This window comes from Oxyura jamaicensis, chromosome 12 (genome assembly GCF_011077185.1).
Source record: "Oxyura jamaicensis isolate SHBP4307 breed ruddy duck chromosome 12, BPBGC_Ojam_1.0, whole genome shotgun sequence".
In the NCBI taxonomy this organism is placed as follows: Eukaryota; Metazoa; Chordata; class Aves; order Anseriformes; family Anatidae; genus Oxyura; species Oxyura jamaicensis.
In genome coordinates this window covers 3,924,472-3,949,243 of record NC_048904.1, presented here as the reverse complement: position 1 = coordinate 3,949,243, position 24,772 = coordinate 3,924,472, and the positions used below count along the sequence as shown (strand labels likewise).

General features: G+C 40.4%; 2 protein-coding genes across 6 annotated transcripts in view; one reads left to right on the top strand and one right to left on the bottom strand.

Moving 5' to 3' along the window:
- EFCC1 (EF-hand and coiled-coil domain containing 1) overlaps positions 1-12,694 on the bottom strand; it is a 61,430-nt gene extending 48,736 nt beyond the window's left edge. For both annotated transcript variants that reach the window (XM_035337841.1, XM_035337843.1), the window contains exons 1-3: positions 12,690-12,694; positions 8,009-8,728; positions 6,211-6,617 (exon numbers count right to left, since the gene is read on the bottom strand). In XM_035337841.1, the coding sequence (XP_035193732.1) occupies positions 6,211-6,617; positions 8,009-8,689 (1,088 nt within the window). In that variant the 5' untranslated portion in view covers positions 8,690-8,728; positions 12,690-12,694. The remainder of the gene's footprint in view (positions 1-6,210; positions 6,618-8,008; positions 8,729-12,689) is intronic.
- Positions 12,695-13,025: 331 nt separating this feature from the next.
- Positions 13,026-24,772, top strand: part of CFAP92 (cilia and flagella associated protein 92 (putative)) — a 64,845-nt gene continuing 53,098 nt past the window's right edge. For 2 of the 4 annotated variants that reach the window (XM_035337516.1, XM_035337517.1), the window contains exons 1-6: positions 13,026-13,484; positions 13,745-13,941; positions 15,527-15,589; positions 17,336-17,543; positions 18,849-18,980; positions 20,979-21,060. In XM_035337516.1, coding sequence (XP_035193407.1) covers positions 13,274-13,484; positions 13,745-13,941; positions 15,527-15,589; positions 17,336-17,543; positions 18,849-18,980; positions 20,979-21,060 — 893 coding nt within the window. In that variant the 5' untranslated portion in view covers positions 13,026-13,273. The remainder of the gene's footprint in view (positions 13,485-13,744; positions 13,942-15,526; positions 15,590-17,335; positions 17,544-18,848; positions 18,981-20,978; positions 21,061-24,772) is intronic. The other 2 variants (XM_035337518.1, XM_035337520.1) reach the window with 2 other exon arrangements.

The window sequence follows — 24,772 nt, the reverse complement described above, 5'->3', positions numbered from 1 at the left end:
GTATCTGTATGCAGTGGGATCTGAAGTGTCAGTGTCTGCAAGCCAGATTGTATCAAGGTCAACTCTAAGGTCTGTAAGCACAACAACAGCACATGGCCGTCATGTCCTGTCACTGGCCAGACAGCCGCCAGGCAGAAGCCTTCGTGGCAGAAAGTGACACACTGCCAATATTTGGCATAGAACGGTGCAGGACGCAAGCCTACCCCAGCAATCCAGAGGGGTGCAGCTGAGCCATTCGTGATCTAGGTGTGTTTCTCTTTAGTTTTGGATGCTGCAGTAAGGGGGAGCGTAGTAACAGTGCGTTCAGGGAAGTGTGTGCTGCCTCTGGGAGCGAGTGCATTTTCACAAAATGATTTGAAAGGTGTACATACGGGAAAGTAGTTATTTTTATTTAAGGAGCTATCTTAGTGTATGAAATTAATCATTGATTTTTGCTAGCATAACCCAAGATGGCTAATACGTAACGTCACCTAGGATGTTTGGGCAGTAGAAGGCATTGGTTTTCTGGCCAAATTCTTTTGGCTGGGGCTACCTTGTTGTTACTGTTGACTACAGCAAGGCTTGTGGTACACTTTACCATCTCAGTTGCTAGGAAGGGATGTACAGTGGGGGTTGCCAAGTGACAGCTCCAGCAAGTTCAACAAATGGTTCCTTCTCAGAGCTACAGAGAAGCCTCGTACACGGTGAAAGCATGTCCACCCGAGTGAATGCACGGTGGCCGCAGATGTGCCACTGCTATTGTGCTCACGGTGAATTACTCCCAACACAGCAAATAAGGCAAGCCAGATAAAAGGGAGGATCTAGTGAGAAACCAGGGAAAGTTTTGTGAGGACAAATGTGCTGTAACTATGATCCCAGCACTGAAAAAGGCCAGAAAACTGGCTACATTTCAAATGTCAGAATTAACAGACAAGGTTCTGTGTGGATAAGTGAACTTGGGTTAATTTGAATGGATTCAAAGTAAAGGTTTTGCTATTACAATGGGAAGCAAATATTGGAAAAACAAAACAAAACAAAACAAAAAAAAAACACTGAGTTTGAAATAAAACTAATACATAGAAACAGGTGCTACTTATTTTCTTCAGCGTAAAGTTCAAATATTTAAATACCTCTGTACAGTTCTTTCTACCATATATAGCAATGCCTTCTATTAACCCTTTTTATAAAATCAAGATTTTCCTTTTAGGTATTTCAGATGAGTAGTAATCTGATTTGATTGTTCAGCTTATGATTTTTCTATGACTAAGGATATGCAAGTAGTCTAAGGTTCATATGATGAGCACATAATAACTTGATACATCTAACTTGAAAAATTTCTGAAATTCTGTGTTTGTTGGCAGACTTCTATGTAATCTATAACTTCTCACAGTCTTGAGTAGAATATTAGATATAAACAAAATCAGAAAATAAAAGCTATCTAAAGCTATCGGCTCGAGTGTTCTTACAGATGAGGGCTATAAAAAAAAAGTTTATTTAATGTCTCTGAACTTCTTGAGTTCAGTTTCCTGTCACTGTTCTTATTGACTGCCATCAGTCATTGCTCCCTGGCCGTCATTGCTCTTGTCCAAGGATGTACTTATTGTTTGTGGATCTATGCAGTCTTTTGTGTAGTCCAGCATATATACACACAAAGAGGCTCCATTCAAATTTTGTGCCATCTGATAAATTTCCGAAGTGCAATTCACTTTACAGTCAGCAAGTAGTTGACATTGATGACACTACTCAAGCAGAAAGTTGTCCAGTTTTTCTTTATTTGATGTCTAATTTTTAAATAAAAGAACAGTTCTAGAATGGCTAAATATAAAACGTGCATTATCATTCAGATTGGAAATAACCTACTCTATGTACTTCTACATATACCTTCTTTTGTGGATAGTGTTTCCATCCTAGAGCTTTTCTTTCTTCACTTAACAGAGCCGATTCTGTATCGGTTAGGAATATTTCCATATTCCTCCCCTTTTCTTGGGTTATTGATTTGGATCTGTTTGGTCCATCTTGCTACACTTTAGAGAGTAATGATAATCAGAGAAGTTATTGAAAAGAGCGGGACACTGTCTCCTAAAAGAGAAGAAAATTTGCACTACTGCTATTGTAGGATAACATATAGCATAAGTATTCAGAAATACTACCAGTGCTGACTGTCAGAGAAATAGATGGGGGAGGTTATGCTAGAGCCCTTCGTTTTCATAATTCAAAGAGAATGAGGGAATAAAACTAGCAACTCTGCATTCCAAGTAAAAAGGATTCCTGCTCATTAACACGTATAAATGCTGATGGATAATTAAGTAATTTGGGAGACAGACCATGCATATGGGAAGCATTTTTGGTATTTTATGACCCCTTTCTCTGACCTATGTAATTACTGTCCTGCTGTCTAGCAGAGCAACATAAAACCTCTGTGAACATCTCCATTATGAAGTCTGTTTCAATTCTAAATGACCTTTCCTTTTATTTGCTACATTGGGATTAAAGAAAAAGGTTGTTAAATTCCATTATTCCTTCTAATGCTATTAAAGGGAAAAAAAAAATCTGTAAACTGATTAAGTGATCAATTTTTAAGCCACCTACAATGTTGTATAGAAAACAGACAACTTATATTTGGCAAGAACAATTTACGTCAAACCCATCTCATTTCCTTCTCTGACAGGGAAAATGGCTGAATGGATAACCAGGAGTAGGAGATGGGACATTTTTATTGTAGTAACATCTTTATATGTGACATTCCTGTAAATAACATTTATAAATCATAAAACTGTATTCGAATACACAGATGGTGTCACCTTGAGGAGGAAAAAAATTTACTGGGAAAAAAATGAGGGAATACCTGGTAATGATTTGCTCTCTGATTAAGAGGCTATATCAAGTGGAGGTAACTAGAGGCTTTCCTGGGCCCTCCTCAGTACCTTCATTTACACATTCAACCTGCGGGTGTGCAACTGACATCAGACTGAGAGGGAACGACAGTGCTTTGGAGGTTAGTCTCAGTGTCATCTTGAGAAGCTGGGAAAGCAGCGCAAAATTGAAAGAGCTGAGCTTCAGTAGTAACAAATGAAAAGTCCTACACCTAGGAAGATGGAGTCAAGTGTACCAGTACAACATGAGAGTAACTCTGAACAGCACTGCATAAGAAATGGGGTCCACCTAACTTTGTAAACTTCTCTGTGTACTGGCCTTCTGAATTACACATTTTTGACATAATACCAAGTGATAAAGAATACAATTTCTTATGACTTTTTTTTCCCTCTGAAATGAATTTAACTGATGCTTTTCAGTAAGGATTGTCTCAAAGTTTAAATTGTCTCAACTGACTCATTAAATTGGTAGGCATTTAAAAATAAAAATGAGTAAAAATTTCTAGTGGTGGAGGAAACAGTGGACTAAAACCTGAGGCATGCATGGAGTGTTGTAAGAATACGTTGTGCAACTTAAGGCAGGAAAAGTCTTTGGTCTACTAGGTTGGCTTAGGAACCTTGTAACGTGATAGGAACGTTTTAAACACTGATACAGGCAACTGTACAAATAAAAGGTCTGTCACACAGACTTCAGTTAGCTAATGTTTACCAAACAAATTCATAGTAAGGTTTTGCATTAAATTTTAGGAATATGAATCTGTAGTCAGAAAAGGCAATTGTTTATAACAATTCAGAAAAAAACTATTAAACACCTGGTGGTACCTGAACACTTCCTTGAATAGATGCAAACTTTTCCATATTGAAGTTGTTTCCTGAATTAGGCATTATAATTTAGGGTTGGTGGGGCTTCAGGCCTCACTGATAGTGAATGGGTGTAAGATCCCCCTCTAGAAGTGGGATTTAGATGCTTTGAAAATCCGAACCTGAAGGAGGAATTATTTTATTCTTTACTTTAGAAATATGAAAATATAAAGAGGAGTAGCACATAAAACTCATAGACAAGTCTCATTCCTGCACATGATCCTCTCTGAAAGAAATTAGCCTTTGCCTGGAGTAAAACAGTGGCCACACCAAGCCAGTTAAGGTGAATTCTCAGGAGACAAATCTGCAACCTTACGTGCTTTTTGCAGTACTCAAATCCCCATGCATTTCTCTCTGCTGCTACCTTGCAGCATTAATTCTTGCCAAACCCAGATATCCTGCTCTTATGCTTACAAACATTTTGTGGCACGCGGAAATGGAGAAACTGCTCACTGGAGTAGTAACTTGAATAAAATTACAAGAAATCCATTTGTCCATTGACAGTCTGAGAAACCTGCAGGATGTAGCAGCTGTTTCTCCATCTCTATGTTTTGGCCAACTCATTGTCTTTCCCTCAACATGTGCTTCCTTGCACCTCACCTGAACTTATACTTGTGGGTTTTGGACTTCTGCACAACAAGAGAATGTGATTCTCTATGAGCAGAAGTATTCTGCCACTTGTAGCACACCTGTGAGCAAGTACAGTGAGCGGGACAAGCTTTGATGCCAATGGCTGCACAGGGTCGAGACAGCCAAGCTAGTGGTAAGCTCTTCCATCGCACTAACTCAGAGCTCTGTGTTGCTGTATTTACCTGGTTTTCCGCTTGTATGGGCATCTTTGCACTGCTCTGTGGAATAGGTGGAACTAGAGAATTCCACATACTGTGGAATATGATCACAGACATGCAAGTCACAATCATCATTGGGTGGCTCTGTCGTTAAGCTATTGAAGGCAAGAGCCATATTACATGGACAGGGAGATAGGAATGCTAATGGCTAACATGGAATCAAGAACCATTAAAGGGTCTTGCATGTGGAAGAAAAAAAAAAAAAGCCAAACCCATATAATTTCCATTTTTTAACTCCCTCTATTTGTTTTGGTGTAACTTGTAAAAGTTCCTGCTCTGCAAGGCCCAGTTGACATTTCTTGTTGTCTTCAATTAGTTTATTTTTGCCAGTTCAAATGTGATTTTTAATGCTTCATCATACTTTGGAAAAGCAATTCTGCAGGACAAGAGCTCATCTTAACCTTTTCTGCTCATGCCAAGGAGAACTTGATAGACTAGACAAACAGTGCAATCTATCTCAGAAGCATGGGTAGTAGTATCATTCATCCAGATATCCCTGTAAATGACAGTTAGTCATCCGGGACATTACGTGCCTTGATGGTGTTTTTAAAATCCTATAGACTTTTAAATAAATGCTTTTATCTTCTGCAACCACACAGATATTAACATACACAATGCTTATAGAAAGACACCGGATAAAATGATTATTTTTAGAATTTCCTCACTTCATAAAACAGTACAATAGCCACGATGCTACAAATAACCACTACGAATTCTTCTTCTAAGCAAACAGAGGAAGTATCAGTTTAGGAAGAGACAAGGAGTTCAGAATAGACAATGTATTAAAACACTACTTTTAGTACAGTTGAAAAAAATATAAATATTAGCTTTACTTTGGGTCAGTAAAAATATAAACAACATTTTATTCCATAGGTCAATTTGAAACTTGGGCAGAATTGCCTACCTAGCACTCCATCAATGAGTCCAAGTTTTGTCTGAGAGAAAAAGCAATAAAACCAGTGCATCATTAAATTGCCAGCTTTCTTAGTCTTGGAAACATTTATTTATGCTTGCACAAAAGTGGTTTCTAGTTAGATGATATAGTTTTTGCTAGAGACTTCCACTACATTATTGCATGGTTTAATGAAAGTGTTTTAACTTTTCTTCTGGAGTATTCCATATTCTAATGAGTAAACGTGATTATGTCACACCAGAGTTTAAACCAGCTGAGCAGAAGCTGGCCTTGTGCATTTTTCTCCAGTTCATACAAGTTGAACAGCTTCAATAAGAAACGAAGCATCAGCCACCTGGTAGCAGCTGTTTCTGTCTGTGTGACTTAACTAATGGAAAAGACTGAATTTATCATGGTTAGTTAAAGTGAAAAAGTGTTTTGGAAACATTCTGAAGGACCATTAGCACTTTCTGTTGAGATTTTCTTGAAGTATTCCTATGTTGAGTCCTATTACCTGTGTTTGAGGAGTGACTTCAGCTCTCTGTTCTCCCTTATTTTAGCCTACCTTCTACTGAACGTGCAGGTTCCAACTGGGATCCCTATCAACATGACTGATAAGTAGCTCTTAATTTTCCTCTACCTGTACTTTAGAAGATGTATTTGGGAACATTCATTAAGCTACAACCAGTGATTTTCAAGCTAAAATGTGGTGACATACCGTGATTTGATAGCTGTTATTTGGTGGACTCAAACTTACCTGTAGTGCTGCAGTTCCGATTCTAGCTGCTGAATGTATATTTGCAAGTGCGGCACTTCGTTAGCCTTCACTTCTAGTTCCTTCACTTTGCCCAGACTGTTAAGGACTGCGTGCCTGGCCTCTTCAACTTTCTTCCTCATTTCTGCTTGTTCCCTCTTCAGGTTACGGTTGCAGTCTTCCAGATTGACTAATGCTTCCTGAGAGCTCTTCAGCTCTCGTTCCAGTTCTTGGTTGAACCTAATTGCTTCTTCAATTTGCCCATCCCTGGAGCTCCGGATGAGTTCCACTTCTTTCAGGACACTTTGAAGGCACTTGGTCTGGGAGTTGTCCTGTGTTAACTGTCTCTTACTCCCTATAAAACAGGTCCCCTCTTCCTTATGGTTAGCGTGGCTTTTCCGCAGTCCTACCTATATTGAACGGGAGCATAAAGCAGAGACAAATTAATGTATTTTAAGACAAATGACATTTTAATCAAGATTGAATGGCTGGATTGTTTTGTTGTTGTTATGGTTATTAATTACATATAGTTGAACAGCAATTAATAGACTGCTTACCTTTGCAAAATACAAAGAAACAACCTCATGAAAACAGTTTTAAAGATGTATCTATAAATTTACTTTTCTGAATTGTTCAAAAGGAAAATTTGTTACTTGCACAAGTTTCTGTATAGCTTTAATGTCATTATCTTAGTCTGTTCTCAAAAGGCAAATAGTCTGAAAAAAAAAATCTGATTACATTTTTTTTTAAGTTGTGTTCAGTAGAAGAGGACAGAGAGCAGCTGGTGGTGTTCTGGAGCCCTGCCTGACCTTTGTCCCTGTCTCATTCTTTCTGGGGCCTTTGACTGGTGACTTCACATTTGCCTCTGACTTCCCAATTGAAATTGGTAAAAGTATCATTTACCTGCCACGCTGGCATTGTAAAGGCAGACAGACAGACAGCTAACACCAAATGGCAGTGGCACACGTGGAGCAGATTTCCGTGGGTGCTGTGTTATGTTAAATCCAACCTGACTAGAGGCACCAGAACAACTGGGAAATGGCCTTCAGTGCTTTGCCTGTTCCATGCTATTTCATGACAGAGTGGTTTAACTGCAGTTAAGTATGTTCTTGTTTTGCCCAAGCCAATACAGCAGAAAGAGGCCACAGAACTAAAGGGGCCCTGCCGAGGAGCCAGGGACGGCCCGTCAGCCTGTGACAGACCTGGCTCCTGCCCTGGGCTCTAACAGCTGCACTCAGAAGAAAACACACCGCCAGTGTTTCTGAGGTAAAGCTCTGAAGTGCTTACGAGTGAGTAACCACCTGTGCTTCCATGGGTAAGCATCCACAAGTTTGCTCTTTGGAGAAAAACCCCAGCAGTGGGTAATTGCTAAGTAACTTCCTGACTGACAGGCAGCAGAAAAGAGCAGTGTGATACACTTAACGGTGTTACGCTGAAGGCTTGTAAGGCGTTTGCAGTTTGAACAGGATGGTTTTCAGTGCTTCACCACATGCACTGAATGAATAATATTAAATGCTATTACAATCTGATCAATTAAATCAAGGCATTGAATCAATGCCCTGAATACCTGTACCGAAAGCATCCCCTGTCACAGCAGTGAAAGTACAGCACTTCTGCTTGAAGAGTTCCGGAGAAACGTTAAAAACCACCACAAGCCAGCCTGGCTCAACAGGTAACGCCAAAGAGGCGGAGCAGTGCAGGGCTGCCCCGGGCTCCTCGCACCGCTCCCTCTGGGCGTGAGTCGCCGTGGCCGGAGCCCGGAGGGGAGTGGGGGGCTCCGGGGGCGGCCCCGGGCACTCACCTGCAGGGCCAGGCAGCGGGCGTCGCTGCTCTGCAGGGCGGCCCGCATGTCCTCCACCAGCTCCCGCAGGCTGCCGTTCTCCTCCTCCAGCTTGGCGATGCGGTCCTCGGCCTGCTCCAGCGCCACGATCTCCTCGTAGCACTCCCGCGAGCAGGGCGCCGCCGGCCGCCGCTCCGCCTCCCCCCCGCCGCCTCCCCGCCGCCCCGCCGAGCCGAGCCCGGCCGTGTCCCGGCGGCGGCGGCGGGGGCTGCGCAGCCGGATCTGGGTCTCGATGTGCTCGCTCTCCCGGCCCAGCGGCAGGCGCGGCACGGCGCGGCGCGGGGCGCTGCCCGCCCGGGTGCTGAAGTAGCCGCAGAGCCGGGCGTGGAACTGGCGGAAGGTGAGCTCGGCCGCCAGGCCCTCCCGCAGCGCCAGGCGCTCCTCGGGGTCGGCCGCCGCCTCCTCGCCCAGCCCCAGCACCTGGCACAGCGTGCGGAAATCCTCGCCGGGGATGCGGCCCTCCCCGGCGCAGTCCAGGTGGTGGAAGATCTCCTGCAGGTACTGGTCCAGGCCGGTGGCCAGCACCACGATCTCGTTCTCCACGCCGCGGTCCAGCCCGTAGTGGTAGGCCAGGGCGCTCACCAGCCACTGCGTCCGCCGGGCCGGCCGCCCGTACGGGTCCCAGCCCTCGGGCGGCTCCATCGCGCCCGCCCGCCCGCAGCCAGCCGAGCCCCGGCCCCGCTCCCTGCCGCTGCCCCCGCCCCGGGCCCGCCCCGGCCCGCCCCCGGCAAGTTAAAAAAAAGTTAACCGGGTGCAGAGGAGGGAGCTTTCCAAAGCAGGGCGGCTGTCCCCTTCGGGGTCTTCAGAAACTAGGTGTGAGCGAAAGGGGGTGCCCGGTCTCAAGCGGTTCTGTTCCCGTGCTCGAAAGCCGCCTCTGCTCTCGCTGCCTGCCTGCCCCGTGCGAGCAGCACCTGAGGCGGGCGGCGAGCAGCCTCCGGCCGGCACTCGGTGAGCGCAGCCGGGGCAGCACCGGCAGCTCCGCAGGGACTGACACAGGCTGGAGGTGTCCTGGCTGTGCCCGTGGGGTGGCAGAGCCGGGGTGGCGGCCACAGGCTCCACAAGCAGCCCGGACAAGGCAAGGTGCCGAACCGGGTCCTGGGGCCACCCAAGAAGTCCTGTCAAGAGCAGCAGCAGATGGGGCCAGGACTGCGGTGCGGCTCCAAGGTGCCGTCAGGGCTCTGGGCACGGACCAGGACAGGCACGCCCACAGCATCGGGCAGGGACGGGCAGGGTGGGCTGGGCATGGACGGAGCGAGGGCAGGAGTTCCACCTGAGGAGCTTCAGGGTGGGTGAGGTCTGCTAGTGCTCTGAGGGTCCTGCTGCTACTTTTGCTTCCCACAGTTGTATGGGAATGCTGGTTGAATTTCACGTACTGTGCATCATCCAGAAAAAGCACGATTTACAAAAAAATCTCTTAATACTCCTCTTTTCTAAAAACCAGATTTTTGATCACTTGTTGCTTGGTAGACTGGCAATATGAAAAGCTGTTTTGCTCAAGATCTCCTGGTTTTTATGTTACAAGACCCCACATTCCCTCAGGGTACTCAGTGTTCCACAGCATCAGGCTCCTTATTCTCAAACGCTGAGTTTTATCCACCAATGATCTTCTGTGTAATTATTATACAAAACAGTAGTGTTTGTAATTTTGCAGTCGTTAAGAATCTCCTGTCCCTTTCATGGATTTATTTACTTATTTTTGATTTTCTTTATATATTTAAAGAGCGTTTCTCTCATTTTCCTCTTGTTTGAATTGACACATTAATAACTTACAGTTCTGATTGACTTGCGGAGTGACTGGATGAACTGATAGGGTTTTTTCATGCTTAACATATATATATTTATTTACACTCTCATAGAAATGTATACCTATAAACTTCAAGTTTTCTCAGACTGATAATGTTGACATTGCAAGAAACTGATTTAGGGTCTACTGAATGTGCAGCATCAGAGAGAAAAACAGGAAAGACAAACATACACGTTGAATGTTTTTAGCAGATGGTATGTAAATCCACATCTGTTCTCCATACACAACAAACACACTGATCCCCAGTAACCTAAAGCTTGTTTTGGTCTAGCTAGTTTAAATTGTAAAAATACTTATCAGGTGGAAGTAATTGCTTTTAAGACTGACAGAATCTTTACCAGGCTATAAAGATGCCAGCACAAATTTTACATCAGCACTACCGTTTGCAGTTGGGTTTCTTGGTGGTATCTCTGGCAAGAAGAGAGGTGTTGTTAATGGCGCTGGGGAGCATTTGTGCCTCTGTTAAATTGCTCATTGCCCGTCTGCTCCTCTTCTGCTTCACAAGAATGAAGGACCCAGATGCATGATGAATATTTGGCTTTCTGTGTTATCATGGCAACATGGATACGAGTATGTCAGAATGATGTCAGTTCACCAAAGTTTCATCTCTGAAAGAAAGCATACATTAGATAATAGCAAAAACAAACAAACAAAAAACACAACAAATCTGTGGTCTATATATTTTATTTCCTTTTTCAAAAGAAGTTCTGATGCTGGATGGTGTTGTTTGCATCACACTTTCTAAAAAAAACAACCACCAAACCCAGTAATTATAAACACTGGACAACTGAAGAAACAATAGACTAAGAGAAAGCTCCAATGGCACTTTAGCCTCTCTGTAACATGGGGTTTGGATTGGTAGAAGTAAGCTTTCTTTTTGCAACCTGCCTTTAAAAACAAAACAAAACTCTAAAACATGGATTCCTACATATTTAACCTTTTTCTCCATTGCAGCACTACTGCTAGCAGCGGTACGGAGAAGCCTGTAGCAGTGTAATGGCACTGACTGCTGTGTTTACTCCTGACTATAGCAAGGCTGAGATCTTACCTGGCCCAGACAAGGCTTGCCTGTTCCTTGACTTATTCTCTAAATCTGCTCAGAGGCATGGCAACCTTTTATTAAGTATTCAAAAACTTTTTTTATGATGTTGTTACCAGTTCTGATAGTACACTCCATCATGAAAGGATCTTGGAAGAGTCCTGAGTGTAGATAAGAGCTGATGGCAAAGCATGATTTGAAGGGAATGACTGTTTCTACAGTCTTGTGATAACAGTTGGAAATTAGAAGTATATTAAAATACTGCGATTGGAATTAATTTATTGGAGATTTTTATTTTAAGAGCTCGACAGCTGCCACAATGAGACTTAAGTTTGCTAGCATCATTGATGGAATACTGTTTTAAATTATATTAGATGGTGGTGGGATTAGGAAAGGCATATAAACTGTGTTTATAGAGAAAAACGTTTCGCACTTAATTTAACTACGTTCCTATTTTATTTCGCAGTTCATACATGTGTCAGGGCCAAGGACCTTTTGTGTCTCATTGCAGGATATCAGTAGTCCAGCCTCATTTGTGTGGTGGGGAAAGTTCAGTAGTGCTGCACAGAGCCAGCCAGAACTGTTTGGCTTTGGAGATTGCTCATCTTGCAGCAAAGATCACTTCATTACTGGAAAAATTATTTTACCCTGCCCAGACTTTCTCCTCTCAAGGAGAAAAGTGAAAATGTAGTGCTTAGTACCTAAAATTTGTTTTTCAAATCCTTTCCAACAAAGTCATGCTGTGATGTTATAGATACTTTTTTGAATCGTTTGGTGTTTATGAAACAGTTGCTTTCATGAGGAACTTCAGAGATAAGTTAAAATAATATTAGTGGTGTGATGTTGTTCTTGGCACGTTCTTTAAGTTTCTTGCAACTCCAGAAATGTTAGGCGTTGGCTTTTTGTTTGTTGGGTCCAGCATATTTGGAACAGCTCTGTGTATGCAGTAAGACAAAGAAGGAAAATGTAATTGATCGTTTCTATCTGTCATGTAGTTCTGCTCCTGCTTGCAGTTATTTTTCATTTGATACAAGATTTTGGATATACACATCTGGTGAGCATGTAGGTAATTCTGATAAGCTGTGTTAAAAGCTGCAAAGATGTTCTGTATGTTTAGCTGCATGGAGAGCGTATGGGATGGATACAACAAAGAGTTTCAGAAACTATTTTAGGGAATCTTAGTACGCTTCTGAATGTAAAAGAACATATATATTAAAAATAGACATGAACTGGTGTCTGGAGACTCTTCTGCTATGGACCTAATGGGAGACCACTGAGGCCAGCAAAAGAACCCAACTGCAATTTGGATTGTATCCTGGGAGAGTGCTACTGCTAACTCCATTGTGGTCTTTCTCTTGGTCTAAACCATTTGAAGGGAAGAAACAACACATTACATAGTCTGCAGAGAAAACAGCTGCAGCTCTCAGAATAACCAGATGTTTTAGTTGACATTTCTTAGCTATTCAGCATCTGGAACAGTTTTAAGGCTCTTCTACTTTACTGAGAGAAAAAGAAATCCACTGCTTTCAACTTTTATTTAGTGGTGCTCATGGGGTAAATGTTTGTATTTTATGAACAAATTTCAGAGTAAACGAAGGGGGAAAAGGGCAAGTTTGCAATAGTAAAGTGAGACCAGAACATGGCTTGTAGTCCCTGTGGAGTTTGCAGCTGGTGAGTTTGCCAGCGGTTCTGATGTAGGCTGCAGGCAGCAGAGACACAACCCTGCCACAAGGCTCTGACTCCTGTTAGGAGCAGGTACCTAAATGCTCCTGAGTCGAACTTGACGCGAACGCGCCCACACCCGGTCCCGCCGGGGCACGGCCCGCCGCCACCCTCCCTCAGGCCGCTCCCGCCGCCACCCTCCCTCAGGCGGCCGCCCGCGGCGGGTCCCTGCCGGGGCGCTGAGGGCCCTGAGGGGAGGGCACCGCCGGGGCGTGGGGACCTGGCCCGGCCCGGCCCGGCCCGGAGCGGTGGCTGCCGCCGGGGGAGCGCCCGAGCCCGGGGGTAACGGTCGGGGCCGAGCGCCGGCCCCTCAGCGCCGCGGCCGTTGGAGCACGTGTGAGGGCGGCCCCGGCGCCTGCTGCGGGCCTTGGTGCGCGGGGCGGGCTCTGGAGGTGGGTCCCGCGGGGCTGGGGGTGTCCCCTGCCTCGAAAAAGTTTTCGAAATGGGAATGTTTGGGTTCCTCCTAGTACTATCCTGCCTTGCTGCTGCTGAGGTTCTTGTAGGGGTTGTTAATCGTTCTGCACGGCAGCACTGAAATAACACTCTTTTTCTTGTTTTGTAGTCGTTGAGCCGGTTGTCTGACTATACAATGGCAAAGCAAAAGCGGGAGAATTAGAAGGCAGTGGATGAAGACGAGGTGGAGGAAGAAAATAAAGAAGAGATGGCAGACACGAACACAGCCCATTCTAAAAGCATATCTGAAAAGTGTGAGCCTGAAAGCCCAGGCATGCCTGAGGCTGGTGGTGGTCTGGCCACAGAGGGTGAAAGCGGCAGGCTCGGCCCTTCAGAGGAATGCTCAGTGGAACCTGATGGCTCGCATACTGTCACCTGCACGTTCACGGTCTCACTAGCTGTCCCTGTCTTGGCTACAAGTAAGTACCTGATGCAGGCTTTCTTAGGAACCCTTTTTCATTACTCTCTAACTTGTGTGGCAGTCTTCAGTGGTTTAAGGAGGTAGTGGTAGATAAGATGTTAGTTAATTTGAATTTTCCTGGGTAGATCTCCCAGGAACTTAGAAACGCACTTTTGAACTCCCATTACCATTTGATAATTGCAGACAGCATTAATTTTGCCATGAATATCATCTTTGATATCATTTGGCACTTCCAGATAATACTAATATTCTCTCTAGAGCAAAAACAGAAGATACCCCATCCGCCTGATGGGCGAGAAAAGAGAATTCCAGCCGATGAACTGGGAGCTATCGTAAGAACGCAACGTTGCTATCACGTGGAATACTTCCTTTTACCAGATGATCTCGTTCCTAGAAAACTGGATTTGGTGGTGTTTGGGACAGTTGCAAAGCTATTTGCAGAACGTGATTCCAAGGTAAAAGATACTGTAAAACTGAGTAATCCCAAATTTTGTATGTAGGAGATAGGTGAATGTTTTCAACAGTGGACTGTTGTAGTTGCATATTGGTTTAGAGCATACTGCTTAGAGCTTATCTGCGCTCACAGATACAGAAACAGATACTGAGGTTAGAACTTGACGCTCGTAATCCGGACCAGCAGAAAATTTTTAAATTTATAGTACGAGGCTGATGCATTTCAAAGCATTTTTATCTGCTGAAAAATACTTCTATTTTCCACTAGATGATCAGTTTAGTTGGGATTATATCCTTTAAGTACCTAGATAATAATATAATAATTCAAAGGCAACTACTTATGTTCCAACAATTATGATAAATATCATAAATATTTAATATCATTCAATTAAAATGAAAAACTGAAATTTATGCTTCTGATTTTTGATGAGGAGAAAAAGATCTTAAGGTACTTGAAGAATTTTGCAAAAATTTTTGTGTGTTCAGACACATCTGAGTCCTGTGCATTAAAATCCATGAACATAAAAATTAGATATATTGTGCTGAATGCACCTTAGTTTTTTAGAAATTATTTCTAAAAAGCCAGTGCTAAAATCATCTGAAAAAAAAAGACTTGCTTTTCAAACATTGTATCCTACTATCTGAACTGAATATGTTTATGAATAAACATTATTAAAGATGGCTTAGAAGACTTGAGATTAAACATATTAAAGATGGTTTAGAAGACTTGAGACTGTATTCTATTTGCCTAAATCTTAACGACCAATTATTGATTTGAAGGTTTGTTGCATCTGTCTTCTAAAAGCCAGCTACAAAATTGTTACTTACTATTAACGAACATGGTTCTATTTTTTTGGCGAAAATTCTGCAAGTAAAAACTACTTGTGTTTTCAGAAGTAATGATTCAGTTAGTTAAGTCACTATTGTACATGGTTTGTTGTAGTATTTGTCTATTAATTCATTTTAGAACTATTATTATGCCTCAAGGTACATAAGAAGGGAAGTTTAAACATAAAGTAAGCCCAGAGTTTTTGTATAGGTCACATAGCTTGTATTACAAAAGCATAATTTTGGAAGAACTGCCTTCTGAAATGAGTGTGTTAATTCCCTGTAGGAAGAGAGTGAATCAGTTAAAAACGAATTAATAGATAAAATAATTTACTAGTCAAAATGTCTTACACTTTTAAATTGACTGCCTACTCTTCTCACTTCTCTATCATTGATCAGCAATGAAATCAACCTAAGAGTTACACACCATTCCTAGAACTTGAGGTATGATAGGTAACATGGTCAGATCTTTTTCTTGCCAACCCTACCTAACTTTTATGTATATAGAAACACTGCGTAAATATCAGCATTCTGTCAGAAATCTAACTGATCAAATGTCTTTTGAACACTGATATTAATTGTTGTCTATTTTGATATAACAAGTGAAGTTATTTCCGTTTATCCACTACTGTAATCTCCTGTCATATTTCTTACCTTTGAGATTACATTTGTATATTATTCTTTTTGTTATTACACAACTTCATTTGTTTTCCTTTTTTTCCTATTCATGGAGTTTTATTCTCTTTTCGTTGTAAACAGACAGCTCGAGGGGCTCAATCCAAACGTCACGAAAAGAAACTGACAGCTGGGCTAACTTCCTCGGTGAGTGAACGTATAGGAGAATTTTAATAATAAGTTAGGCATTGTGTATTTTCCTTGTATATATTTATTTAATAGCTTACATAACATACAAATCTTGTCTCCATCATAGTTTTCTCTTTTAATTATAACACAAGTGCATACAGAACTACTTGTTTGACCTTTGAAAAGTCAGATGTTCATGGCATCATCCTCACTGAAGTCATTTATGTTCTAAACCTTAAGTGACTGCGAAGCTTTTATTTTTGAATTCTGACATTCTCTGGTAAGGAACTTTTCTTGTTCATTTTCATTTTAATTAAAGTCTTCTGTAACAGGAAAAAATATGTGTATATCCTTGCCGACTGTCAGTTCCAGCTTTGAAGGATAGCTTACGTGAAGTAGAATTTTCAAGGGGTGGAAAGATGAGGGACACACAATAAGTTGTTTACTTATAAATCCCATATGCTGCAATCTGACCTCAGAAAATATTAGCAGAAACTGAAAATTCCTCTGAAATGGGGATGGGTAAAATGTCATATAACAAACCAGTCAATATTTAGCCTATAGTACAGACTTAAAACAATCTGTATAACATACATATCTCTTTTGTTTATTAAGCGTATATATATTTTTATGGTAAACATTTTTGTTTACCATCCTAGTACAGTCATATTAACTATATAAGTAGTGCTGTTGAAGCATGAATAACTTATAAAAGAAACATAAGAAATGCAGCGTTCTGAAGGAGAAAAAGCAATGGAGGTAGAAGTAGCTGGATGGCAAAGAATTATCCTTTGAAACAAAAAGTAGAATTTTCTAGGAAGTATTCTCCATGGTAGGTGACATACCGAGGCTTATTTTGGTGGTATAATAAAACACACGTGAGGGAAGAGAAAGGAACAGTCAAGAAAAATACCAAACATATCACAATGGATAAATGTAAATAAGTATTGCTAGGTTGAGACTGTACAGTTGTGACTTAACAGAGTAGCACACTGACCTCCGAAGTTGTGGCTGTCTTGGCACATTAGCCCCAGTTTCATTGTAATACAGAACTGTGAGTGAATCTAGCTGTCCACGTTGTATATGTGTCTATGTATGTGAAAGATGACATATAAAATGACATTAAGAACCAAATTCTGCTTTTCTCTCTTACATGAATACTTACTGGATTTTCCCCATATCATATATGCTCCTATTCACAGGGTAGATTTGATGAGATCACCTAGTACCGTATGCTCTCGGGTTTTGTCTTTGCATGACAATTAGTCTAACAGCCCACTTCGATTATTTCTGAGTATCAGTTTGAGATTCTTCTTAAACAAAATTCTCCTGTGAAATTTCTGATTGAAACATGTTATGTTGGCAACTCTGATGAGTGCTTTGTTCTTAGAGATCACCAGCATTCACATTATATCTGAAGTTTAATGCTTGTGCTTTGATTCTGTATTTTAAAGAGTATATATTAGCTTTCATTGTATTCCTTTAAGCATTCAGCCCACCACGTCATGCTGAACAACAGTTTAATGGCTGTTTTTTCTTACCTCATGTCTCATATCAGACCTTGGCTGGATAAGACTGCTTTGTATGAATCCAGCAAAATATGCTGCTCTGACACAGAGAAAGGGCATACACGTAAGATCCAGCATGAGCTGGAGAAATAAGCAATGTACACTTTGAGAGCAGTGGTGACAGCGGTCAGCATGTGAATATAATTTCTTCTGTACTGGTCAGCTTCTGTAAAGACTTTCATCTTTGTTTTCATAGACTATTATGCCATGGTTTGAAAATGACCAGATGTGGATATCATGGAGCCATAGTACTGATATCAATGTCACTAACGAATATCTAATAAAACTAAGAGATCACAAAATAACTTTGAAACTCTGGGAGGCCAAGCACAAAGTTTCCTCAAAGGCAAGGCTTAGTAAACCAAGCATTGCTTCTTCACTAGAAAGAGATGCAGAGGCTGTTGGTAAGTCTAGTGCAAACAGACACGTTACAAAATGTATGTTGAAACAGTGACTGCAGTATTAATAAGTTGTCAATGAGATTATTTAATTATTATTCATATGTCATTCTCACTGAAATAATTCTGGCTTTTTTGTACTTTGATGTACTTTAATGAATGCATCAGTTTCTGAAAATTTTGATAGCAGAAAAATATAATTGGGACTATTGTCTAAACCTTTGTAAACTAAAGAGTTATTTGAGACTGTTGGATAGTAGTGATAGCAGTGAGTGTGCTTTTTTCAGTTATTATTATTATTATTATTATTTATTTTTTAGTTGTTGTTGTCCTGAGAAGTGAAACTTGTACAGCTAGGTTTTTGTGCTGCACATCTTTCTGTTTCACCTCTCTCTCTTGTTACCTCCCGCAACCCTGTAACTTAAATCTATGGCTAAATTTTGGCCAGTTTTGGTTGTAGGTCAGTGGTGTCAAACACATTATTATATTAACTAACCGTAAGATAAAATATGTAGGAAGTGGGGTATCCTTTGTTCTGAAGAGTCTGAACTACTGTTGAAATTAATTTTACTGTTAAAATATGCTTAATTTATTAGTCAAATACTGTAATACTCTCTTTTCCATATGTATAAATAGATTGAGCGTTGGTGATGTTACGAGATTTCATGCCAGTTAATACAGGTTTGGGTTTCTTTGTAACTGAACTGATAGTAACAAATGTTTGCTCAGATGTGGTGGGCTTTGTGAGCAAATGGGCTTTGCAATTGATGGAAACTTCTGACAAAGTTTGGTTTGCTTCTATAAGAGAGATTGAGCACCTCAGTAGCTGTTGCTGAGGAGTGGAAACTCGTTTGTAGCTGTTCTTTTCTGAACGGCTGCTGTACAGTTTAGCAACGGGGGCAAGGCAAAACAAAGGACTGAAAGCTTTCCTTCCTGAAGCTGTGCTGTTGCAGAGGAGTCTGAATGGAGAGGTCCCACTCATCGCACTGCCGGGGCTGTTTGCCCTGTGTGCAAGCCCAGTATTCTGGGAGTTGCTGCAGACCTCACCAGCCCCAACATTTTCCTCCAAATATGCATTGTTTTATAGTACACAGGGGGAACGTGTTATCCTAGATTCTTCTGCGGGCCTTGAGATAACCCTGCTGATTTTGATTTCCAGACTAACAGAAGTGAAATCTTGGAGTGTTTTCTTACAGAGTAGGAAAAGGGGAACATGTACCAGGGGAAAATAATTGCTCAAAATTTGAGTGTCTCAAGCAGAATAAGCAATGAAGACCCAATCAATTATTTTTTTTTTCTTTGTTCTGATAGGTGGGGTAAAACACACAGTGCTATTGCAAAGAAAATTCTTTGAAGAGAGTCAGCCACCACCCAGCTGTACAAAGATTAAAGAAGCAAAGAAATCCAAAGCACAGAAAGAGTCTTCAGTCCTTCCTGTCAAAGGTATATGAGAACTGGAACTGTTTTGTGGGCTAAATGGGAGTAGGAATTTAACTGGCACCTTGAGGAATGGGTGAGCAGGAACAGGAGTCAGGGATCTACGGAGGGAACAAAGTGTTGCAGTAAGTCTGAGGACATTATAGCTGGAACAAGGTTTTAATAGCTTTGGAAGAGAATTGGGACACAGAAGAGATTTAGCTGGCTCATGGAAGGTTTTCAAAGGACATTAGAAAAAAGCATGAGGGTTTTTCTGCTGCTTCACATATGTGATTGCATTAACATCTAGAAGCTTGTGTAGACCATAATTTTCTAGATTCTTATGGTTTCTCTGTTGCTGGTAATTACTTGAAGTCCAGCAGCAGAATGTTGTTTCCTTTGAATTGCTATTGTGTGGAGAAGTATGAAAATATATTTTAGACATAAGTGGGAATCCCGATTTTATGCAGTTTAGTGATCTGATCTTTCCTTGTGCCAGTTGAGAAACTGCTGCAATGCTGCTGCAAATAGAAGTATCTGGTGTAGTGTTCAGCAGTGGCAGCATCATTTAAACAAAGAAGGGGAATAACTCTCCATCTAGTGGCAGTGTTGTTTGTAGCCAAGTCTTAAATGCTGCTGGTAGTTGCTTTGTTTCTTTTGGGGTCCTATTAAGTCCCTTGATTGGAGAGCTGACCCCTATGATCTCTTTGCACCTGGGCACTGTGCAAAACACTCTGCTGTGAACTCAGAAAGCATATGGTATCAAAACACTTTTCTCCCTAGTTTTGTATTTTAATGGTGAAAATAAAACTAAGACCTAAATTCTCTCTGTGTTATGTCTGTTATTTTGTTTGATCTACAGACAGAAAATCTTGGGACTTGCCAGTGTTTAGATAGAATTCTCCAGAGGGAACTGCAGTAAGGTTCTGGAGAATCAGTTAGTAACATGATTTCCTCCTACATTAGTATCTGACTCCTTGGATCCTTGGGGAGCACTGTGTCACCGGCTTCATCTGATTGTCTTTTAAAATTGTTTTTAGTTTTTCTAACCATTCATGACATGCTTCATCAAAGTAGGAGCAGGTGAATTCCTGGTGTAATTCGGCTGGCAGAATGTATCTGCATTTTGGTAGTAGTGCCACCTAGTGATGGGTCCAGAGAGGACTGGTGGACCAAATACTGAAGTCTGCAAAGGTAGGATGTGGTCAGGGACGTTAGGACAGGAATCTAGCTTACAGTTCAAATGAATGGAAAAATCCATTTTTTTTGGTTCAATGCAAACCCATCGTACTTGAAGGAAGAAAGGACTGTTCTGAAGGTCTCTTTATGTTTCTTTTCACTGACCTTCAAAAACTGCGTGCACTATTTGGTGTACAACTACTTGTGCTGTGTAAAATAGGTAAGTAATTATATTTTCTCAATGTCCTGTTTATATAGTAGGTGAAAACCTAATATTCCATTGCTCCATTTTTGCTTACTTGCAGGTAGTGGCAAATTTAGTTCTTTATTGTGTGGAATTTATTCAGCTCCTTAAGTGCAGATTCTTTTTCCACTCATACAGTGTTGATACGCTCTAATCTTACTGTAATTAAGACATACATCTCACTCTAATTAAGGCTGATACATTGTGATGCTAAATGTTGAGTAATTAACACTTGGGTCTGTGACTGCTTTTCTATAAATGACATCTGAAGTGAGGTATAGTATACCAAACATCTGGCATATATAAACATTGAACAAATATCAGGGCACTTCTATATGTGCTCTGTGTAAGAGATCTGGACACTGGGAATATTATCATTATTGTTATTATTATTTTCTGATTCACTAGGATTGCTATTGGAAAAGCATGTCCTTGACATGAACACAAAAAATAAATGGATCACAGTTTTGAGTTACAAATACAGCTTTCATAAAGCTTGCTGTTATTTAGTAGAGCTTACAGATGCTTTTCTTAGTCTTATGTGAGTTAACAAAACATAGAGATACTTATTAACAAATGTGAAACCTGTTTTAATTCTACAGAAGAAACAGATGGGGATGAAGCAGGAGCATCTAGTTATGGTTTACCACATCCTGCAAGGACAGATGACGTGCTTACAGTGAGGTAAGAATGTTGCAGTTGCTTTGGAAAACGTGTTAAAACTCTAGTTGACCATATGTAAATGTTTTTTCAGTATTTTTTTTTTTTTAACCTTGTTATAATTCTACTGTGGTTTCAGAAGTGGTTAACTGTTGCACTAGTACTTTTTGCAGTCATGCCTGACTGTAGGAGAGGATGTAGGAGAGGAATGTAGCAAAAGTGCTAATGCCCCCTTTGATATACATCAAGCTTGGTCCAGTATATTTGGGATAAATTAGCTGCTTATGAAAAAAAAATACAGCAGACTTTGCTCAGTTTACCTGTTTGTTCTTGTTTTTCTTCTCTTTACTTGTATCTTGCGACTTCAGATCTGTGGGGTAAGATAGGCTCACTGAGACTAGATGGAGGAGAAACTGGGAGCTAGTCTACCACTAGTTGCTCAACTGAAGGTGTTGAGAAGTGGGTGGCAGGGGAAGCGGTGAGGGGTTTGTTCAGGGTACTTCATTCTTTTTGAAAGTAAAGTAAGCTCAATTGTAAAAGTTTGCTAGCAAAGCAAGCTTTGCTGGCTTGTGAACTCTGTGAATCAGTGCTATAGCTATGAATCTATATTAGATCAAAGTCCTCTCTAAATTAAGTTGATATAAACATGAGATTATTTTTCCAAAAGAAGTGAGAGAAACCTGAGTTTATAGTGCTGTAGTAGCATAATTCCTTATTTCTTCTGTTCTGTTTTTAGGAACAGTTATTCATTCTTCTGATCTAACAAACAATAACTGTTTCCAGTGGTAAATTTCTAACAATCAGCATGCAACCTTCTAAAATTATAGAAAGGTTAAAAGGTTCAAGCCTTGAAAAACTTAAAAAAAAAAAAAAATATCCATGCTTTTCTTGGCTATTATTCATAGCAGAAAATTTGAAATAGAAATGTTTAGGGTGAAATGAATAGGGTGTATCTCAAATTACATAATCCAGAATGTCATCTGAAAAAAAATAAACAAAACTCAACCCTCTTAAATAACTTTATCAAGGGTCATAATCTGCTTCTAAAAAATGCATTGGTGTTGATAGCACAAAATACCTAATACAATTCTGTATTCTGTGATGTGCTTTCTCACTTTATACTCTTATGCAAGTTTAAGAATTTCTCCTGAATTAGTCAGGTTACCCTGATCAGAAGATAATGAAGTCAGCGAAAGGACTCTTAATGCCTTCAGCACAGCTTTATGAACTCAGTTCACCTGTAAGTGAATCTCGTAGTTCAGATGGTATGGGTTTTGTGTGGCAGAAAAGAAACGTGCATTTGTAGAGATGAAAAAACTCTGCAAGAATGTTAAATTGAACATGAAAGCAAAATCTTCAGTATATTTCAGACAGATTTCCTTTAAGTCTAAAACTATCCTTAAAAAAACAATTCTCACGATGTCTAGAAAATCCATTCACCTTATTTTAGGTTCACAGCCTGTATTCTTTTGAGCTGTTAGCAACTGGATGGTGTTTGACAAAGGTGCTGTATTGTATGACTTGGGAGAGTGCTGATTCTCAATCAATCCCTTTCTACATCACCTTCAATAGCCATTGGTTTGTTGCCTCTTCTGTTTTTAACAGTTCTCAGTTCCTGCTTAACAACTAAATAGACACTCCCTGTTCACGACCACCATATTGTAGACATTCCTAATTGAGCTATTTCCTTCTGCAGTGTATTTTTGAATATCAGAATAAATACCATAAGATTGCATGATAAAATGTATGGTGGGCTTCTGAAGCTTTATAGCTACTAGAATCAGATGGGCTATTGTATTTATGTCTTACATATCTGTTTGTCATAACAGAAATATAAAAACTTCCTTTTTACTTTTTTAATGGCTTAGGGGAAGAGGTGCTCAGAAATCACAAATGTGAGTTGATGCTGTTGAAACTAAGTTTTTTATTCCAAAAATAGAGTTGGTGAAATCTAGCTGTGTATTTCTGAGTGTGAATTTTTGCTGCTTTGTGTCCCATGAGGGCATCATTCCTGCTCAAAAATGAGTGAGCATATTATGTAAGATTTAATGTAGAAATCCAGGGCATTACCTTACCTTTGGACTTGCTGCACATTTCTTAGGCATCTTTATTGGTAAGATATAAAGATATTAGTCCAGTTTAATTCCTAAAGTGTAGTAGTTCCTTGTGCTGCTGCTGTTCGCCTGCCTGTATTTATACCATCTGTCATGCCAGTAACAACATTCTGGTCAAAAAGGAACAAATGAGATCAGTGTTTTGCAAAATCAGGAGCATGTGTTTAGCTTTCATACAAACTTAATTTTCAGTACAGATTAATTGGAATATAAATCCTTTTTAGATAGAATACTATTTCTAAAATTTCTAAAAACAACAAAAAAATGGTTACTGGAAACATATTTAGAGGTGTTACAATCTAATGACACAAGAGCTATGTAGGAATATTTATCAGGATATTAGTTCTGGAAAAGAGTATCTGTTGAAAGTTAAGCTCAAACAGAATAAAATGAATGGACATTTTATCTTAATGTACATCACTATTGTCATATCACTGTCATATACCTGAACAGTTTTATTCCATCTGTATTAAGAATGATGTTTCTTTCCAGCTTCATGTTCAAAGAACTATTATTACAGCAATGATAATTCCTTTTGAAGGACTAGTGAGTTAACTGACAAGCAGCCTACGCTTACTCTGAAAGCAAATCTGAGATCCAGAAGGTTATATTTTACCAATTTTATCTTGGCAAAGTTTTGCTGATTTTTTGCATACCTGGAAAAGAATCTCCTTTCCTAAAGAATTATTTTCCCTCGTCCCTCATTTTATGTCAAAATTATACAACAAGGAAGTGTGATAGTCACAATAATTGGTCAAATTAGTCAAATTGGTTCCAGAAAAATTCTCAGTACTATTGTAAATGCCCACATATGGTCTGATACCCTGCATGCCTTTCCAATGTGCAGTGGGGAGATTTCCAACAAATGCAATAAATTCCGAGTTACCTCCATGAACTGCACTGTACAGTTTCCTTCACTTAGTCCCAACACCTGGCTGTTCTTAGCTATTGTGATGGTCTCTAGGGCCTCAGACCCTTTGCAGTGATTGTCTTTTATTGATACAAAAGAAACAGCCTTATTGATTTTAATTTTAGCAGGTCTGTTTTTCTCTTGTGTGATCATTTAGTTTTAAAACCACATGTAAACTTTTTTTTTAATTTAGATTTTTTTGTTCCCCAAGCAATTATTTTGATGGTCTGTCATTCAGTACTTAGGTAACCATACATAAACGCTTTTGCCAGTATTTTTTACAGGACTGTAAAGATCTTAGAAAACTATGTTTAATGTTGATCACTTTTAGAGGTGCAAAAACGCACAAAAAGCTTTCTCTCTCCCCACCCCCAGCTATTATTATGAGCCTTTAGGAAACAGCTCTAAGGATAGGTAGAGTTATCTGGGAAATTCTTGACTTAATCTGTGTAATGAATTTTTTATTTTTAGTGCTATAAAAATGCAGTGTTTCCAGCTTTACAGCCACCGTCTTGATTCATTGGTTACTGAACATGTCCGTTTGAACTGAAATAAAGTTTGTGAAGCAACTGAAGAACTTAGGCCTCCGAGATTAAAGTCCCTCCGAGGAGGGGGAAGAAAAGACATATTAATGATTTAATGCCAATGATAAATGGAAGATGTTGCACATATTAATAAATCTTAGAGCAAATGCTATACAGACAGGTTCATA